Raw genomic sequence first — 17,657 nt, 5'->3', positions numbered from 1 at the left:
ACTAATGTTACAAAAACCTTTTTGCAGTATTTGGTTATGCACATAGAAGTTGTAAGAATCATAAATGCAAATACCATTGTATAGCCATGGTAACTGCTAGTCTGAAGGTCAGTTTACCGATTAATGTGTAACTGATCTGTTTGCATTTGCAACGGTATAAATTGGATTTAAACACCAACTACCATGCAGGGGAACACCAAAGTAAGAACGGCCTGCTTCATTTTAGGTAGGACTCTGAAATTACGATCAAACTTCGAGTAAGAAGCTCTTAATAAATGCTCTTGTTCTAGAAGTTAAGTTGGCAATATGCGAACCTCTTTAGAACTCAGTTAGCTTACTGGATGTAATAAAGATTTATTATTAAGGTTGCACAGAACGTTAATGTGACTTAGATAAAGGTTGGTCAGAATTTGAACAATCTCAAAACACTGCAATATAAGTTTGTTTTTTTGCTTTGCAGGTTAAAGATGGAGAAGCTGATTCCTGTTGCTTTGCTACTAGTCACTGTGCTCTACAGTGGAATAGTTAGTGTTAATGGAAACCCTGCTATACCTAACGAAAACAATCCAAATAGACAATTGTCTGCACTCGAACTTTCAGCCTCAAATACAGATTTTGCCTTGCGTCTCTACAGACAGATTGCCTCTCAACCAAGCTCAGCTTCCAAGAATATTTTCTTCTCTCCAATAAGCATCTCTGCCGCCCTGGCGATGCTGTCTCTGGGCGCAAAACATAACACTCGAGATCAGCTTGTACGGGTTCTCGGGTACAGTAATATGACACACAACGATGCAACAGAAGTGCATGAGACGTTCAGATACCTCCTGCAAGAGCTAACCGGTGAAAATAGTGAACTGCATTTGATGATGGGGAACTCTCTGTACGTACAGCAGGGATTAGTTCTTCAAAAAAAATTCCTTGAGGACACACGGCAATTTTATACGGCAGAGGCAGTCAATGTTGATTTCAGAGCAACAGAGAAAGCGAAAGAAACAATCAACACTTATGTGAGCCGGCAAACGAATGGCAAAATCCAAGACTTTATTAAAGACCTTGATCGGGAAACTGTGATGATACTTATTAATTATGTCTTGTTTAAAGGTAAGAAGTTTTTTTTTAAGTTATACACACATATCAAAGCATTTGAACAAAGGGAAGATGTATTCTACATCTTGAGTAGGAAAATTTCTTAATGATTTTTTCACTTTAATTTCTTTGTGGTAGAAGGTTGGGTTTATAATAGTCATTTGAGGATTGGTAATGTACAGGAAACTTAAGCTACATTAATGTGTATTGATGACATATTAATCTTCAAAACAATTAATTTATTTCATTTAGATATCTAAAAGATTGATCCCAAGCAAAATATTTTTTTCATCAAAGCGGTGTTTTGTATTTAGTTTAATTGAGTCAGGGATGAAAGTCTGGCTCCATATTTGCAAATCTCTCAATAAGCTGCACATAGTAATAGAAACATAGAAAAATTTACAGCACAGAAGGAGGCCATTCGGCCCATCGTGTCTGTGCTGGCCAAAAAAGAGCTACCCAGCCTAATCCCACTTTCCAGCACTTGGTCCGTAGCCTTGTAGGTTATGGCACTTCAAGTGCATATCCAAGTACTTTTTTAAATATGATGAGAGTTTCTGCCTCTACCACCCTTTTCAGGCAGTGAGTTCCAGACCCCTACCACCCTCTAGGTGAAAACATTTTTCCTCCGCTCCCCTCTAATCTTTCTACCAATTACTTTAAATCTAGGCCCCCTGGTTATTGACATCTCTGCTAAGGGAAATAGATCCTTCCGATCCACTATATCTAGGCCCCTCATAATTTCATACACCTCAATTAGATCACCCCTCAGCCTCCTCTGTTCCAAAGAAAACAACCCCAGCCTATCCAATCTTTCCTCTTAACTAAAATTCTCCAGTCCTGGCAACATCCTCGCAAATTTCCTCTGTACCCTCTCTAGTGCAATCACATCTTTCCTGTAGTAAGTTGGAGAAGTCTTTCTTTTAACTGTCTCTGTCATCTTCATGTTGCATCTCTCTTTATCTTTTGTTGTGCTTCTTTCTCATTATCTCTTCTACTTATCTGTTCCACCTTCTGGTTTTCTCTCTCTCTTTCACATGTTCTGCTTCTCCCTGACCCTGTGCTTTTGCTCGTATCTCTCTTTCTTTGTCCATCTCTCTTCTGCTGGTCTGTCTCTGCTCTTATCTATCACTGCCTCTTTCTCTTCTCTCATTCTGTGCTCTTCTACTCCTGTCTGCTCCTTTTCTTTGCTTATCTTTCATTTATCAGTGGAGGAAAGGATGTGGCCACACTCCCAAGTCCGCGGGACATAGCAAGTCACTGGTGGAGGAGGGTTTAAAAAAAGAGAGAACTTGCACTAATGCAGTGCCTTTCAAGTTCTCAGGAAGACCTAAAGCACTTCAGAGCCGATGAATTACTTTTCACGTGTAGTCACTGTTATTTTGTAGGCAAATGCAGCAGCCACTTTGCAAGGCACCATGAACAGTAATGAGATAAATGGCAACTAATCTGTTTTTGAAGATGTTGATTGAGGGATAAAGGTTGGCCACTGGTGAGGGAGGGATCGGTCCAGGACCATAGACTGGAGGAACATTGAGGATGCAACATCATCTATGTGGGGTAGGGGGGAGCAGAGACAGGCAATAAAGCGAGGGCCAAAGCCGGTAATTATAATGGTAAGTATATTTTTATAGCTTACGTTAACACCAAGGCTTGATGGAAATATTGTGGTAGAGTGACAGCCAAGACATGATACAGGAAGTAAGTGTAATACTAACAGAAAATCTAAAATCTATTCAAATATTGCAGATAGATTTGGCGATTGGCAATACAGAAGAATTTTAAGCTGCATGGATTTTTAGAAGGATTAAATTAATTTAATTAGAAGTCTAAAAGATTGATCTTGTCATTTTTTTCATCAGAGTAGTCCTAGAAGTAAATTTGGTTAATACACAAGCACAGAGGTGAGATAGTGACATACTAATTTTATAAATTTAAATATAGTTAATTATTTAATCATCACTGACATGAAATGCACAAATCATTTCACTTTTCATTAACAAACACATATTTGACTGGTTTCATAGAAATATATTTTTTGATTTTATTTTAAATAATCAAAGAAATAATACTCCAGATGGTATTCTAGTATTAGGTGATTATTGCTTCGAGTCACTCATACCTTGCAATATGAGTTCCCTAAAATGTGAAGTAATGAAGCACATATTTAATATAACGTGAAGTTTCACCATCAGTACCCTTTTAAAAATTGACTAAGAGGTGATGAAGTGTCATCTGCCCAATAAGTGAAAAGATTGAGAGTGAAATGAATTGGGACAGCCTTGACTTCATTCTTAGCAGGTACATGTCTACAGCACACATCTGTTCATAACTCAGCATTATTTGCTACTAAGTAGGCAGTTTCACTTAGAAAAGCCAAGAGTAGTTCTCTGGGGAACTGAATTTTTTGTCACTCTTGTTCATTTCAAAATATTGGTGAAAAGGTGCAAGACTGGCAATGCTGGGGAATAGAACACTTTGCGATTTTGTTTTTGCAGCCAGTGTCATCGTGAAGCAATCTGAAGTCAGATAGAGCATAGATGGAAGCAGAGCAAAACATTTCTCATTCTGCCTCAAAAGAGAACCCCCTCCAGCATCATAGAATGATTGAAAATTTACGGCACAGAAGGAGGCCATTCGGCCCATCGTGTCCGCGCCAGCCGAAAATGAGCCACCCAGCCTAATCCCACTTTCCAGCACTTGCTTCGTAGCCATGTAGGTTACAGCACTTCAGGTGCACATTCAGGTACTTTTTAAATGTGATGAGGGTTTCTGCCTCTACCACCCTTTCAGGCAGTGAGTTCCAGACCCCTACCATCCTCTGGGTGAAACAAAATTCCTCAGCTCTGCAGCAATCCTTCCACCAATCACTTTAAATCTATGCCCCCTGGTTATTGACCTCTCTGCTAAGTGAAATAGGTCCTTCCTATCCACTCTATCTAGGCCCCTCATAATTTTGTACACCTCAATTAAATCACCCCTCAGCCTCCTCTGTTCCAAGGAAAACAACCCCAGCCAATCCAATCTTTCCTCATAGCTAAATTTTTCCAGTCCTGGCAACATCCTCGTAAATCTCCTCTGTACCCTCTCTAGTGTAATCACATTGTTCCTGTAATGTGGTGACCAGAATTGTATGTAGTACTCAAGCTGTGGCCTAACTAGTGTTTTATACAGTTCTAGCATAACCTTCCTGCTCTTATATTCTATGCATCGGCTAATAAAGAAAAGTATTCCATATACCTTCTTAACCACCTTATCTACCTGTCCTGCTACCTTCAGGGATCTGTTGATGTGCACTCCAAGGTCCCTCACTTCCTCTACACCCTCAGTATCCTCCCATTTATTGTGTACTTCATTGCCTTGTTTGCCCTCCCCAAATGCATTACCTCACATTTATCTGGATTAAATTCCATTTGCCACTTTTCTGCCCACCTGACCAGTCCATTGATTCCTTCCTGCGGTCTACAGCTTTCCTCCTATCAACCACACGGCCAATTTTTGTATCGTCTGCAAACTTCTTAATCATGCCCCCTACATTTAAGTCTAAATCATTAATATATACCACAAAAAACAAGGGACTAGTACTGAGCCCTGCAGAACCCCACTGGAAACATCCTTCCAGTCACAAAAACACCCATCGACCATTACCCTTTGCTTCCTGCCACCGAGCCAATTTTGGATCCAACTTGCCACTCTCCCTTAGATCCCGTGGGCTTTTACTTTTTTGACTGGTCTGCCATATGGGACCTTGTCAAAAGCCTTGCTAAAATCCACGTAGACTACGTCAAATGCACTAGCCCATCGACCTACCTTGTTAGCTCCTCAAAAAATTCAATCAAGTTAGTCAGACACGACCATCCCTTAAAAAATCCATGCTGACTGTCCTTGATTACTCCATGCCTTTCTAAGTGATGGTTTATCCTGTCCCTCAGAATAGATTGCAATAATTTGCCCACCACCAATGTTAGACTGACTGGCCTGTAATTACTCAGTCTATCCCTCGCTCCCTTTTTGAATAACAGGACATCTTAAACAATTGCTTCCTGGGCAATTCCCTCACACACGTACTGTTGACCAGTTTTAGAATGGCTGTGTGGTAGGTCTGAATGCAGAGCACCCACCGACCCATTTTCTCTGTCCATGGCTAATGATTCTTGCAACAGGACCTGAGTGAAAAAGATAAAAAAACAAAACTAGGGGTCTTGTCACCATCACAGATAAATAACTAAGCAATAGATCAGATTAGGTTTATAAGTGACAAAATAGATAATTGGCCATGAATTCTTTTGGAATTTCTATGGAGTTTAGTTTCCTTACTTTGTGATTATCTTTTCTGCTAACAATGTAAATAGAAAGTGAGGAATTGTTCGACACTTGCTCTGACTGATGTTTAAGTCCCTCTGCAGATTAGTTTTAACACACTGGTTAATGTGTTCATGTTCATTTCCTGTTGACTTTGGGCTAACCACAACATTAAAATAATGTAATGTAAAAAATGTATGTAAAACATTTGGATATATATATATTATAGACAACATACTTAAGAGTCTCAAATAACAATTCTTTCAAAAGCAACTTTTCTAGTAATTTGTAAATTGCAAGTCCTTTTTTTAAAATAAAACCTAGCAAGTTGCTCTCCACAATGAAACTCAAAAACAGTCAATTTTCAAAATTACTGGAAAGATGTTAGATTCAAAAAATTAATTGAACAGGTTTGAGAAAAAAATATTCATTTAATCAAAATAACCTGAACCAAAAATCTATCTATTATCAGTTATTTTGGTTAAAATGGACATTGCTCTGCTGGCAGGTAAATTACTACAAGGTGTAGAAAGCAGTTATTTTTGGAATGTAACAACGTTAATATGAATGTGTCAATCAGTATACTAAACATAGTGTACAGAGGAAATTTAACACCAGGGGCTAGAAATTCTGCCATGTAGCGCCCGGTGTATTGGCACTACGCGGTCTCGCTAAATTCCAAAATAGGGTCTGGAATGCGTGTGCACGCTTCGAGTGTGCCGTGCACTGGACACCATCTTGGTAAAGGGTTTCACGAACGCCAGCAGCATGTAAAGTAAGGAGAATATGCGTTAGATCAGTGTGCAATGCTGATGTAAAAGCATAGACACCAATTTGGCACTTAACGCTCCAATCAATGCATTGTCTGAACTATGAATACCTGAATGTGTCTTAGACGGCCTGGAGAACCCCCACCAGTGCTATTTAAAGGGACCATGCAGGATTTACAGGTTAGTTGGTGGATTATTGCTTTTGGCTGCTGATGCATTTGTAACTGTTTTTGGATGTCTCCTATCCTTGAATACTAGGATGAGGGGACATAGCCTAGCATTTAGAGCTAGGATTTGCAGGCGTGAAGTTAGGAAATATTTCTACGCGCAAAGAGTGGTAGAAATTTGGAACGTTCTTCTGCGAACGGCAGTTGATGCTAACTCAATTGTTAATTTTAAATCTGAGATTGATAGATTTCAGTGAATCAAGGGTATTAAGGGATATGGGGCTAAGATGGGTATATGGAGTTAGGTCACAGGTCCACCATGATCTCATTGAATGGCGGAACAGGCTTGAGGGGCTAAATGCCACTGGCACTTGCTGCCTTCTGTTAGGCGCCTTCCCTCAAGTAAGTGAGAAGTGTCGGTGAGTGTCCTGCAGGATGTTTACGTGATGTGCTTGTCATGGTTGAATAGCTGCCAGCGTGTGTGACCTGTGAGTTGTGGGTGTGCGGCTTGGAACAGTGGTAATGTGTGAGGGTGAGAAGAAGCATCTGATTGGAAGAGTTGTGTACTGATTGAAAGAGTTTGTTGGTAGGTGGGTGATGGGGGGTGTAGTGCGTGGAGCAGTGGATGCGGCTAATGGTGCAGTTGGTAGGAGTTGACAGTTGACCTCACTCACCTTGACCACTTGTGTCAAAGCATTGAACTTCTCCTTACACTGCATCCATGTTCATGGTGCTATGCGCCCGGTATTGACTGCGTACCCTACTGCCCGTTGAGCATATGTCTGGAGGGCCTCTTTATTCCGCATCCCACCACCCCCCCCCCCCCCCCCCCCCCGACCCCTGCAGATATAGGATGCCCCTCCTTCCGTCCACCTCTTGCACCAAGGCCTCTTGTGCATCAGCAGAGAACCTTGGTGCACGCACTCTCGCAGGCCTGGTACAAACTCAGATCGACAGATTGGTGAGGTCTGGCTGCAGATTGGAGGATGTGGGATTTAGCAGTGCGCAACCTTTATTCAATGTTTTAACATAACTCAACAGTTTGTAAACATAGGGACAGGACCTGCATCTGTATTTTACGTGTGTGATGTCCGATTTCCGTTCAGACCCGTACCGTGCCTGCCTTTAAGAGGTGCAAGCAAATCATGCGATATTTCGCCCCCCGCCCCCGCCCCCCATGCTGGTGAGAAGTGCAAACATCGTGGCACAGCCTCCATGCTGCACTTCAATGAGGTAAGTGACCAGGCAACACGAATATCTCGTGCTGCCTGCATCGGAATAACCGGGCGCAGGTTTATCTCTCACCGCGATGCCCACGACTGGATTCGGGGGTTAACCAATTTAACCCCTCTTTTTTGTTAACATTAGTGAAGAGTAGAAAGGATATATCCTATGTCCACACCAATTAGTAAACAGTTCAGTATAGTATCTAATTATCTCTATTTGATTCTTATAGGGAAATGGGTGAAGCCTTTTGATCCTCAGGACACTTATGAAGATGACTTTCATGTAGATGATACAACAACAGTTAAAGTTCAAATGATGAAGAAGATGGGGATGTTTTATAGCAGTCGCGATGAACAACTTTCCAGTTCTGTGATTAAGGTTCCCTATAAAGGAAATGCTTCCCTGGTGCTGATTCTACCAGACCCGGGAAAATTGGCGCAAGTGGAACAAAACCTGACCATTACCAATTTTCAATACTTATTGAATTCATTACAGATTGGGTAAGTTGATCACATCAGTGAAATCAAGTAAAATATAATTATTCTCTAGCTGCGCAGAGGTGGAGTGCTACAATCAGCTTAAAGGAGGGGAAAAAAAATCATTGTTCTGCAGATAATGCCACTCTAGTCATCAACTTCATTTAGATTGCATGGCCATTTAGTGCTCCCAGCCACATCATCCACTCCCTTCATCACTGGTGTACCATGGCCGCAGTGTGTACTATCTATAGCACACACTGCCGCTACTCTCCAAGGCTTCTTCAACAGCACATCCCAAACCCGCGACCTCCGCCACCTAGAAGGACAAGGGCAGCAGGTGCATGGGAACACCATCGACTCCATGATCCCCTCCAGGTCACATACCATCCTGACTTAGACCTATATCTCAGTTCTTTCATTGTCACTGGTTCAAAATCACGGAAGTATCTATCTAACAGCATTGTTGGAGAATCTACACCACACAGACTGCAACGTTTCAAGAAGGCGGCCCACCACCACCTTTTCAAGGGCAACAAGGAATGGACAGTAAATGCTGGCCTTGCCAGGGATGCCCACATCCCAAGAATGAATTTTTTAAAAAGGCTTAATTCCTCTTACAGTGTAGTTGAATCGCTAAATCTTCATCTCCTCCATGTCCTTTTGAAGCTATAGTTTTGTCAGGTCTCTTTCAAAACTAATCAACATTTCCCGGGGATGAGGGGGCGGACGTATGAGGAGAGGTTGAGTAGATTGGGACTCTACTCATTGGAGTTCAGAAGAATGAGAGGCGATCTTATTGAAACATATAAGATTGTGAAGGGGCTTGATCGTGTGGATGCGGTAAGGATGTTCCCAAGGATGGGTGAAACTAGAACGAGGGGGCATAATCTTAGAATAAAGGGCTGCTCTTTCAAAACTGAGATGAGGAGAAACTTCTTCACTCAGAGGGTGGTAGGTCTGTGGAATTTGCTGCCCCAGGAAGCTGTGGAAGCTACATCATTAAATAAATTTAAAACAGAAATAGACAGTTTCCTTGAAGTAAAGGGAATTAGGGGTTACGGGGAGCGGGCAGGAAATTGGACATGATTTTAGATTTGAGGTTAGGACCAGATCAGCCATGATCTTATTGAATGGCGGAGCAGGCTCGAGGGGCCGATTGGCCTACTCCTGCTCCTATTTCTTATGTTCTTATGTTGTTATGTAACATTTACCACCTCTCGCCTTTGGTTCAGTTAGCTAGATTTCTGCTCTGATTCACCACCTAGTGATTCCTGCTGGAAGGCACGTGGTTGCAGCTATTGTGTGAGGAACAGGCTTACTGTAACACACTCTGTATAGACAAATTGTCTGCTGATTCTCACAGTCTGACCTCACATGAGGAATATTCACTTTGGTGAACAATCAGCATGAATCATTACTTTCAGGATGGGAAGAAACGTAGGGCGTGCATAGTTTATATATTCATAAGTGAGAAGCTACTTATACCTTCAAAAATATTTAATATTGTGGAAATTTTTGATTAGTTTTCACCAGGGAAAAAATTCAGTGTTTTCAGTAGTTATTGACATTTTATGAGGAGCTAAAGTAAGTTGGGGAGAGTCCTTTATGGTGCTAAACTATTATACATCATAATGGAAGTGAATCCATCTGGTAAGTGTGAGAAATCAGCAGATAGTCAAGAGTACCCAAATTCTGGTCTTGCTCAAGTCTTTAATGGGGCTTGAACCCACAATCTCCCAACTCAGACGTGAGAGTGCTATCAGCCAAGCTGACATATAATATAGTTTTTTGTATCATTAATCTATCTCACTCCTGCACGAATATCACAACAGTTCCCAGAAACTGTCCATATTGCATCTCTTTTCCTTTTCGTTCTCATTCTCTCAGTAGTTCTAAAGCCTAATGTTTGTGAATTGAATAAGCTTCTCCCTGAATAAATCCCATTCGGTCCTAGGGCTGACATCTATCGGTCATCTTAAAATTTCTAGGCATAATACAAACTCTGCCTTAACTGTTAATTTATACAAAGAAAATATTCATACAAGGCCAAATTTACCACCATATTAATTTATACTGTCGCTTTCTTTTTGCTTAATTTATGTATTAGTAAAAATCAGAAAATGATGAGTAAAGCAGTACCTTTCTGACATATGTTTTTAATAGTTCTGCAGACCTGTACCTGCCAAAGTTGTCACTGAAGACATCCTACCAGCTCAAAGACCTACTGATGGCAATGGGTATCATAGACGTCTTTACTAAGAATGCAGACCTCTCTGGAATATCTAAAACTGAAGCACTAAAAGTATCAAAGGTAAAACACTTTCATATTTAATTGAAAAACTAAATATTGAATTTGTTTTTTGCAAACTAACAAAAGATCATGGAAACATTGGCCAAATTATTGGAATGTTTTGGATGCTAAAATTTACATATTTCAGTTGGATAATTATCATCGGAAGACAGAAATATGCTTAAGTTTTTTTTGTGATTTTTCTCTTCTCTTCTCTCTTGCATGTCATTTTTCTGGAGTATCACGTCAAGAAATATTTTACTCTGCGCTGCCTAAAGGAAACTTAAATGGCAGCTGCCGAAGGTGCTGGCTACCATAGGCCTTCAATTTTTCTAGCTATAAGCAGGCTGAATCCGCCTGTACAGGGCAGCAATACAATTTTCAGATTGCTGGCCTGTGTAAACCTTGTCCCAAAACCAGTGGTGACCATTGTCAGAAAATAACAAGTTGCAACTGTGACAAGCGTACACATGATCAGTTGTTTCCATGTTGTTGACAATACTCTGGAATTCATGATTCAACATAAATAGGCATTCGATTTCCAAGCAAGAGTTATTCACAATTATTGAAACTACTGATCAAACAATAACCTAAGAATTAGAACAGATTCACAAAGGAATGACACTGAAGGAATATCTTTCTCCAGTATCTGAGTGCAGTGTAACTTCAGCAAGTCACAAATTATTTATTGGGAAACCAAGGTGGAGGACAGAGACGGTTCAAGACACCAGCTTGGTGACTAGAGTAAGAGTAAGAGATAAGAGCTTCAAATTCCCATGTGAGGTGCTTTCCGTGCACTGGCCAACATGATTCCCTCAAAAGCCTGTACGCTTTTTTAACAAAGTTAACAGGTTAGTCATAAAGGTAAAATAGCACACAGGAAAACTGATGTGAACACGTTAACCAGTGCACACAATTTCAACCTCAAGATGAGATGAATCATAAAGAAGTAGCTAAATGATTTCAAACTTGTGTTAAAATGCTGTACAATGCAGGCAGGGGAAAAACTGAAGGTGATAAGATATTCCACAGATTTGAGGTTCTAGGAAAGATTGAGTTACAGCAGGAAATATTGCTTGAAGTCTCAATATAAACACAGCAAGGATGGAGCAAGGAAGAAGAGAGTATAGGGTGAAGGCACATTAGAAGAAAGGAAAGATCAAAGCAGTACTGGCCATTTTAGTATCAAAATAGAAAGGGAGAGAAGTTGGGGGCTGCAGGTAAAAGAGGAAAGGTTGGACAGGTTGGGCCTGTATACACTGGAGTTTAGAAGAATGAGAGGTGATCTTATTGAAACAAATAAGATCCTGAGGGGACTAGAAGGGGCAGGTGCTGAGAGGATGTTTCCCCTTGTGGGAGAGACTAGAACTAGGGGGCCATAGTTTAAAAATAAGAGGTCTCCCATTTAAGATGGAGATGAGGAGAATTCTTTTCTCTGAGGGTCCTGAGTCTGTGGAACTCCCTTCCCCAGAGAGCGGTGGAGGCAGGGTCATTGAATATTTTTAAGGCTGAGTTAGATAGATTCCTGATTAACAAGGGAGTCAAAGGTTATAGTAGGTAGACAGGAAAGTAGGGTTGAGGTCACAATCAGATCAGCCATGATCTTATCAAATGGCAGAGCAGGCTCGAGGGGCCGAATGGCCTACTCTTGCTTTTAATTCGTATGTTTGTTTAATGATCACTTATTGAACCTGTTGAATCCTGTTAGGGAATCCGAGAGTTTCTACAAGAGCCTTCGCAGACATGGGAGCAGCACCTGCATCTTGGGCAGATTTGGGGTTATAGGGAGTTAGTAGCTGTTGAGAGGAAAATAAATGCTTCACTTTAAAAAGGAAACTGAACTTCTTAGAGGTATCTTTATCAATGGAGGAGATATGGGAGTTCCCTTTGAGATAAGAAGAAATAGAGAGGCTAAGAATTTCCATACACGGACTGCAGCGGTTCACCACCACCTTCTCAAGGGCAATAAATGCTGGCGTTGCCAGCGACGCCCACATCCATGAACGAACAAAAAGAAATACGAAGGAGGACAAAGATTGGTGTCAACAAAAGCAAAAGGTGGTCACTCTTGGTTGGATTTAAAAGACACGTGATAAAAACAGATCTACAAGCAACTGAAAGCATTAATGGTGGAGATCAGGATTTAGGGATTCAATTGTTGTATTGCAAGTGGACTGAAAGTAATGTGCACTGAGGGCACGCAGGAATTTAATGACTGCCGAGTGGAATTGTCCACAAAAGAGGCGATAACGTTGGATGATGAGTGGATGAAGTTATTGATATGGAGAGTGAAAGAAAACAGAGCCCTGGGAAAGACAGAACAAGATGGGATAAATTCAGAGGTTCAAAATGGGGGTGCAGAAGGACCTGAGAGCTTATTGGAATTCAGGAAGTGGAGGATCTAATGGACATATAGGGATAAAACCTAATGTCTGACATAGTGATAGAGCAGAATGGAACAAAGGAGGGAAGTGCCATTTTTTTTAACCAAAATTAATACATTATTGACATTTATATCAATCATTGTGTTCCATCCATTTAATCCTATTTCTTGGACTGGTGTAAGACCAGCACAGTATTCACTGGATATGTTGATAGGATTAGATTAAGTAGGGCAGGAGGAGGCTTGTGTGGAGCATAAACACCAGCATAGACCAGTGGGCCAAATGGGCTGTTTCTGTTTCTGTACGTTCTATGTAATTCTATGTATGATTGGATGATCCAATGCATGGTAGGCCTGAACAAGCCTAAAGAATGATAAATTGTGTTTAAACCAACTGGATTTTTTAATTGCTGAATTATAAGCACTGATTTAATATTAATGTGTTAAACGCATCACATTAATAGAAATACCATCCCTTTTAATAGTTTAATCAAATTTCCTGGTTCCTTGTTCTTGTAGGTGGTTCATGAGGCAGTGCTGGATGTTGATGAAAGAGGAACAGAAGCTACAGCAGTTACAGGAATTGACATAATGCCAATGTCAATGCCTATTCAGTATGTATTTAACAGACCCTTCTTACTATTAATTGCTGAACACGACATCAAGAGTGTCCTGTTTGCAGGAAGAGTGGTGAACCCCACTGTTTGACACTGGTGCAAACTCAATTTATTCACAAAAAAGCAGCATTAATAAATGGCAAATAATAGTTAGGTGTAACAGGTGTTAACGTTTAATTAGTTTGATGGTTAGCCTGCATAATTAATTAGCTTTACAATAGAGTAATCTGCCAAGCATATTATGAAGTGATCTAAAGCCAAATAAAACTCTTTTCAATAATAACCAAGTGTATCAAATTTATCTCAAATGTAGACTTATTGTTTATCATGCTTTGCATAATACACAAGTACAAGATTGTTTAATATAACTTGCATTAAAATAGAAAATGCATCTGAACTTTTACAGTGTCGTTTGCAATTTTTTAAATTAAACTTATTTTTTGTTTGGTGAGTAGGATTGAAAAAGCTAATCATCATTTTCAACAGGATGATGCACTGGTGGTGAATCACAATAATGCCTTTTTACACAATGACTTTCTACTTCTGTAATCATTAACCCACAGCTTTCTGCCCATTGAAGTGAATGGCCACAAATACATGGGCTAGCAAGCATAGAAATGGAAACACTGGCCAATGTCATTGTGTTGTGTGTTTGTGAACAAATGGAAAAAGGTTGCCACTTTTTTCATGAAGGCATTGCCCCTTTTTTAAATAAAGAGCTGCAAGCTTCCTGTAAAAAAAAACAAATTAAACTTTTGTTTTAATGTGTGTTTACCAAAATTGGAATGATTACCTTATTCATACCCAGTGATGCCATTAAGGATGCCTAGAACAGGGTGTTCCTGGATGGCCCAGATATTATGGTTGAACACCAACCAGTGTCTCCTAAAGGAGCATAACATTACTCTTTCTGCACACTTTTATGCTTTTTTACATATATTGATCAATCAGCGATGAGAATGAATGCTAAATGAAGACTATTGATTTGACACCAAGGAGCACAGTTCACAAATAATATTATGAAATAGTAAATAAACTTTAAAAAGCAGATGCTAAACATCAAATTCAAATGAACTTGGAGTAGAGAAAGGAGAAGCACTTGTCCTTACGATCTCTGGGATCAAGATTGAAACTTTGGGCACCATTATCAGAGATTGAAGTATTCATTAGACACGTGGCAGCTCAACAGAATGAGAAGATGTAAAGCCCGCTTCATACAACAATTAAATTACTGCCATTCTGTGGTAAGTTAAGCAATTCTAACCCAAGAATTAGGAAACAATTTTCAATGATTTTGAAAAAAAAATTTCAAAAGCCTGTAACTAGTCACCATGCTCAAGTGAAAATACACCTTAAAATCCTGAAGTTTCAGTTGTTGAACTGCAAATGCTGACCCACCGCCAAGTGCCTTTAGCCAGACACTGCTGTGTTGAGTTATGGAGAAGTCCAGATTTTTTTTTTATTCGTTCATGGGATGTGGGCATCGCTGGTGAGGCTGGCATTTATTGCCCATCCCTAATTGCCCTTGAGAAGGTGCTGGTGAGCCGCCGCCTTGAACCGCTGCAGTCCATGTGGTGAAGGTTCTCCCACAGTGCTGTTAGGAAGGGAGTTCCAGGATTTTGACCCTGCGATGATGAAGGAACGATGATACATTTCCAAGTCGGGATGGTGTGTCACTTGGAGGGGAATGTGCAGGTGGTGGTGTTCCCATGTGCCTGCTGCCCTTGACCTTCTAGGTGGTAGAGATCACGGGTTTGGGAGGTGCTGTTGAAGAAGCCTTGGCGAGTTGCTGCAGTGCATCCTGTGGATGGTGCACACTGCAGCCATAGTGCGCCAGTGGTGAAGGGAGTGAATGTTTAGGGTGGTGGATGGGATGCCAATCAAGCGGGCTGCTTTATCCTGGATGGTGTCGAGCTTCTTGAGTGTTGTTGGAGCTGCACTCATCCAGGCAAATGGAGAGTATTCCATCACACTCCTGGCTTGTGCCTTGTAGATGGTGGTGAGTCAGGAGGTGAGTCATTCGCTGCAGAATACCCAGCCTCTGACCTGCTCTTGTAGCCACAGTATTTATATGGCTGGTCCAGTTAAGTTTCTGGTCAATGGTGACCCCCAGGATGTTGATGGTGGAGGATTCGGCGATGGTAATGCCATTGAATGTCAAGGGGAGGTGGTTAGACACTCTCTTGTTGGAGATAGTCATTGCCTGGCACTTGTCTGGCACGAATGTTACCTTCCACTTATGAGCCCAAGCCTGGATGTTGTCCAGGTCTTGCTGCATGTGGGCTCGGACTGATTCATTATCTGAGGGGTTGCGAATGGAAATGAACACTGTGCAATCATCAGCGAACATCCCCATTTCTGACCTTGTGATGGAGGGAAGGTCATTGATGAAGCAGCTGAAGATGGTTGGGCCTAGGACACTGCCCTGAGGAACTCCTGCAGCAATGCCCTGGGGCTGAGATGATTGGCCTCCAACAATCACTACCATCTTCCTTTGTGCTAGGTATGACTCCAGCCACTGGAGAGTTTTCCCCCTGATTCCCATTGACTTCAATTTTATTAGGGCTCCTTGGTGCCACACTCTGTCAAATGCTGCCTTGATGTCAAGGGCAGTCACTCTCACCTCACCTCTGGAATTCAGCTCTTTTGTCCATGTTTGGACCAAGGCTGTAATGAGGTCTGGAGCCGAGTGGTCCTGACGGAACCCAAACTGAGCATCGGTGAGCGGGTGAGTAAGTGCCACTTGATAGCACTGTTGACGACACCTTCCATCACTTCGCTGATGATTGAGAGTAAGCTGATGGGGCGGTAATTGGCCAGATTGAATTTGTCCTGCTTTTTGTGGACAGGACATACTTGGGCAATTTTCCACATTGTCGGGTGGATGCCAGTGTTGTAGCTGTACTGGAACAGTTTGGCTAGAGGCGCGGCTAGTTCTGGAGCACAAGACTTCAGCATTACAGCCGGGATGTTGTCGGGGCCCATAGCCTTTGCTGTATCCAGTGCACTCAGCCGTTTCTTGATATCACGTGGAGTGAATCGAATTGGCTGGAGACTGGCTTCTATGATGGTGGGGCTATCGGGAGGAGGCCAAGATGGATCATCCACTCGGCACTTCTGGCTGAAGATGGTTGCAAATGCTTCAGCCTTGTCTTTTGCACTCACGTGCTGGACTCCACCATCATTGAGGATGGGAATGTTCACAGAGCCACCTCCTCCCATTAGTTGTTTAATTGTCCACCACCATTCACGATTGGACGCGGCAGGACTGCAGAGCTTTGATCTGATCCGTTAGTTGTGGAATCGCTTAGCTCTGTCTATAGTATGTTGCTTCCGCTGTTTAGCATGTATGTAGTTCTGAGTTGTAGCGTCACCAGGCTTTATGCAATTTTTTGCAATATTGCAACTAGGTAACTGAATTCTATTTGTTTCCTTTGGTGCACTGTTGGTCGAGTAATATTAGCCTAGAAAAGGCTGGAATTTTTCCATATAATTTCCACATTGTTTTGTTTCTCCAACTTCAGCAAAATCGAAATACTTACTTGTCCATACTCTTGCACATTTAGCAATCCTTTAATATTAATAAATAAAATTGTGCCATAGAACGGTTCTGCATGGACTGCGGAGGTTTAAGAAGGAGGCCCACCGCTACTTTCTCAACATCCCAAGAATGAATCTTTTAAAAATTGAAAGCAAAAGATTTAGATTTATATAGAGCCTTATCGCATCTCAGAAATATCTCAAATTGAATGTCTTCAGTTGCTTACACAACGATAAGTTCTCAAAGGTTTTCAACTCTTCATCAAAAATGATAACCATAGCAACAGAACAGTTCAGCAGAGTATACTTGAATGATGAAAATGCAATAAGTCTCCTTAATGATCACCTGATGAAGGGATCTTTGTTATCCAAAAGACCTCGATACTTTTATGTTGGGCCAATAAAATGTACTGAAACAATTAGCCCATTCTAAGTAAACAATATCACATTTTGAAATAAGATATTCTCCAACAAATGAACTTTATTTTCTCTCATGTCACGCACGTATTTACAGTGTCCATGCATATACTCTTTTTTTCTATCATTTATTTTCTGCTCCATTTAAAAGAAAATATAATAAATGAGAAGTTTGCATATAATGACAGTTTCCTGCATTTGGCATTTCACCAGACAGGGTGTTAGAGCAGATATACAGTAATACTAACATCAGACTCCCAATAAATCATTGTTACTTTGAATTACAATAATGTCAAAACCTTTGTGGTATACAGTATAACTGAGCAAGAAATAGTGAATGTGAATCAGAACAGGAAGGTTTCATAGGAATTGTCCTATA

General features: G+C 41.0%; 1 protein-coding gene across 1 annotated transcript in view; it reads left to right on the top strand.

Annotated features, from left to right (window-relative positions):
* LOC137326656 (alpha-1-antitrypsin-like) overlaps positions 1 to 13,718 on the top strand; it is a 46,294-nt gene extending 32,576 nt beyond the window's left edge. The window contains 4 exon segments of the mRNA XM_067991954.1: positions 461 to 1,101; positions 7,782 to 8,052; positions 10,195 to 10,342; positions 13,224 to 13,718. Of these exon segments, the coding sequence (XP_067848055.1) occupies positions 461 to 1,101; positions 7,782 to 8,052; positions 10,195 to 10,342; positions 13,224 to 13,412 (1,249 nt within the window). The 3' untranslated portion in view covers positions 13,413 to 13,718.
* Positions 13,719 to 17,657: the final 3,939 nt, after the last annotated feature.

Source organism: Heptranchias perlo, chromosome 10 (assembly GCF_035084215.1).
Source record: "Heptranchias perlo isolate sHepPer1 chromosome 10, sHepPer1.hap1, whole genome shotgun sequence".
NCBI lineage: Eukaryota > Metazoa > Chordata > Chondrichthyes > Hexanchiformes > Hexanchidae > Heptranchias > Heptranchias perlo.
The sequence above is the reverse complement of the archived record's forward strand: the minus strand, read 5'-3'. Positions and strand labels throughout refer to the sequence as shown.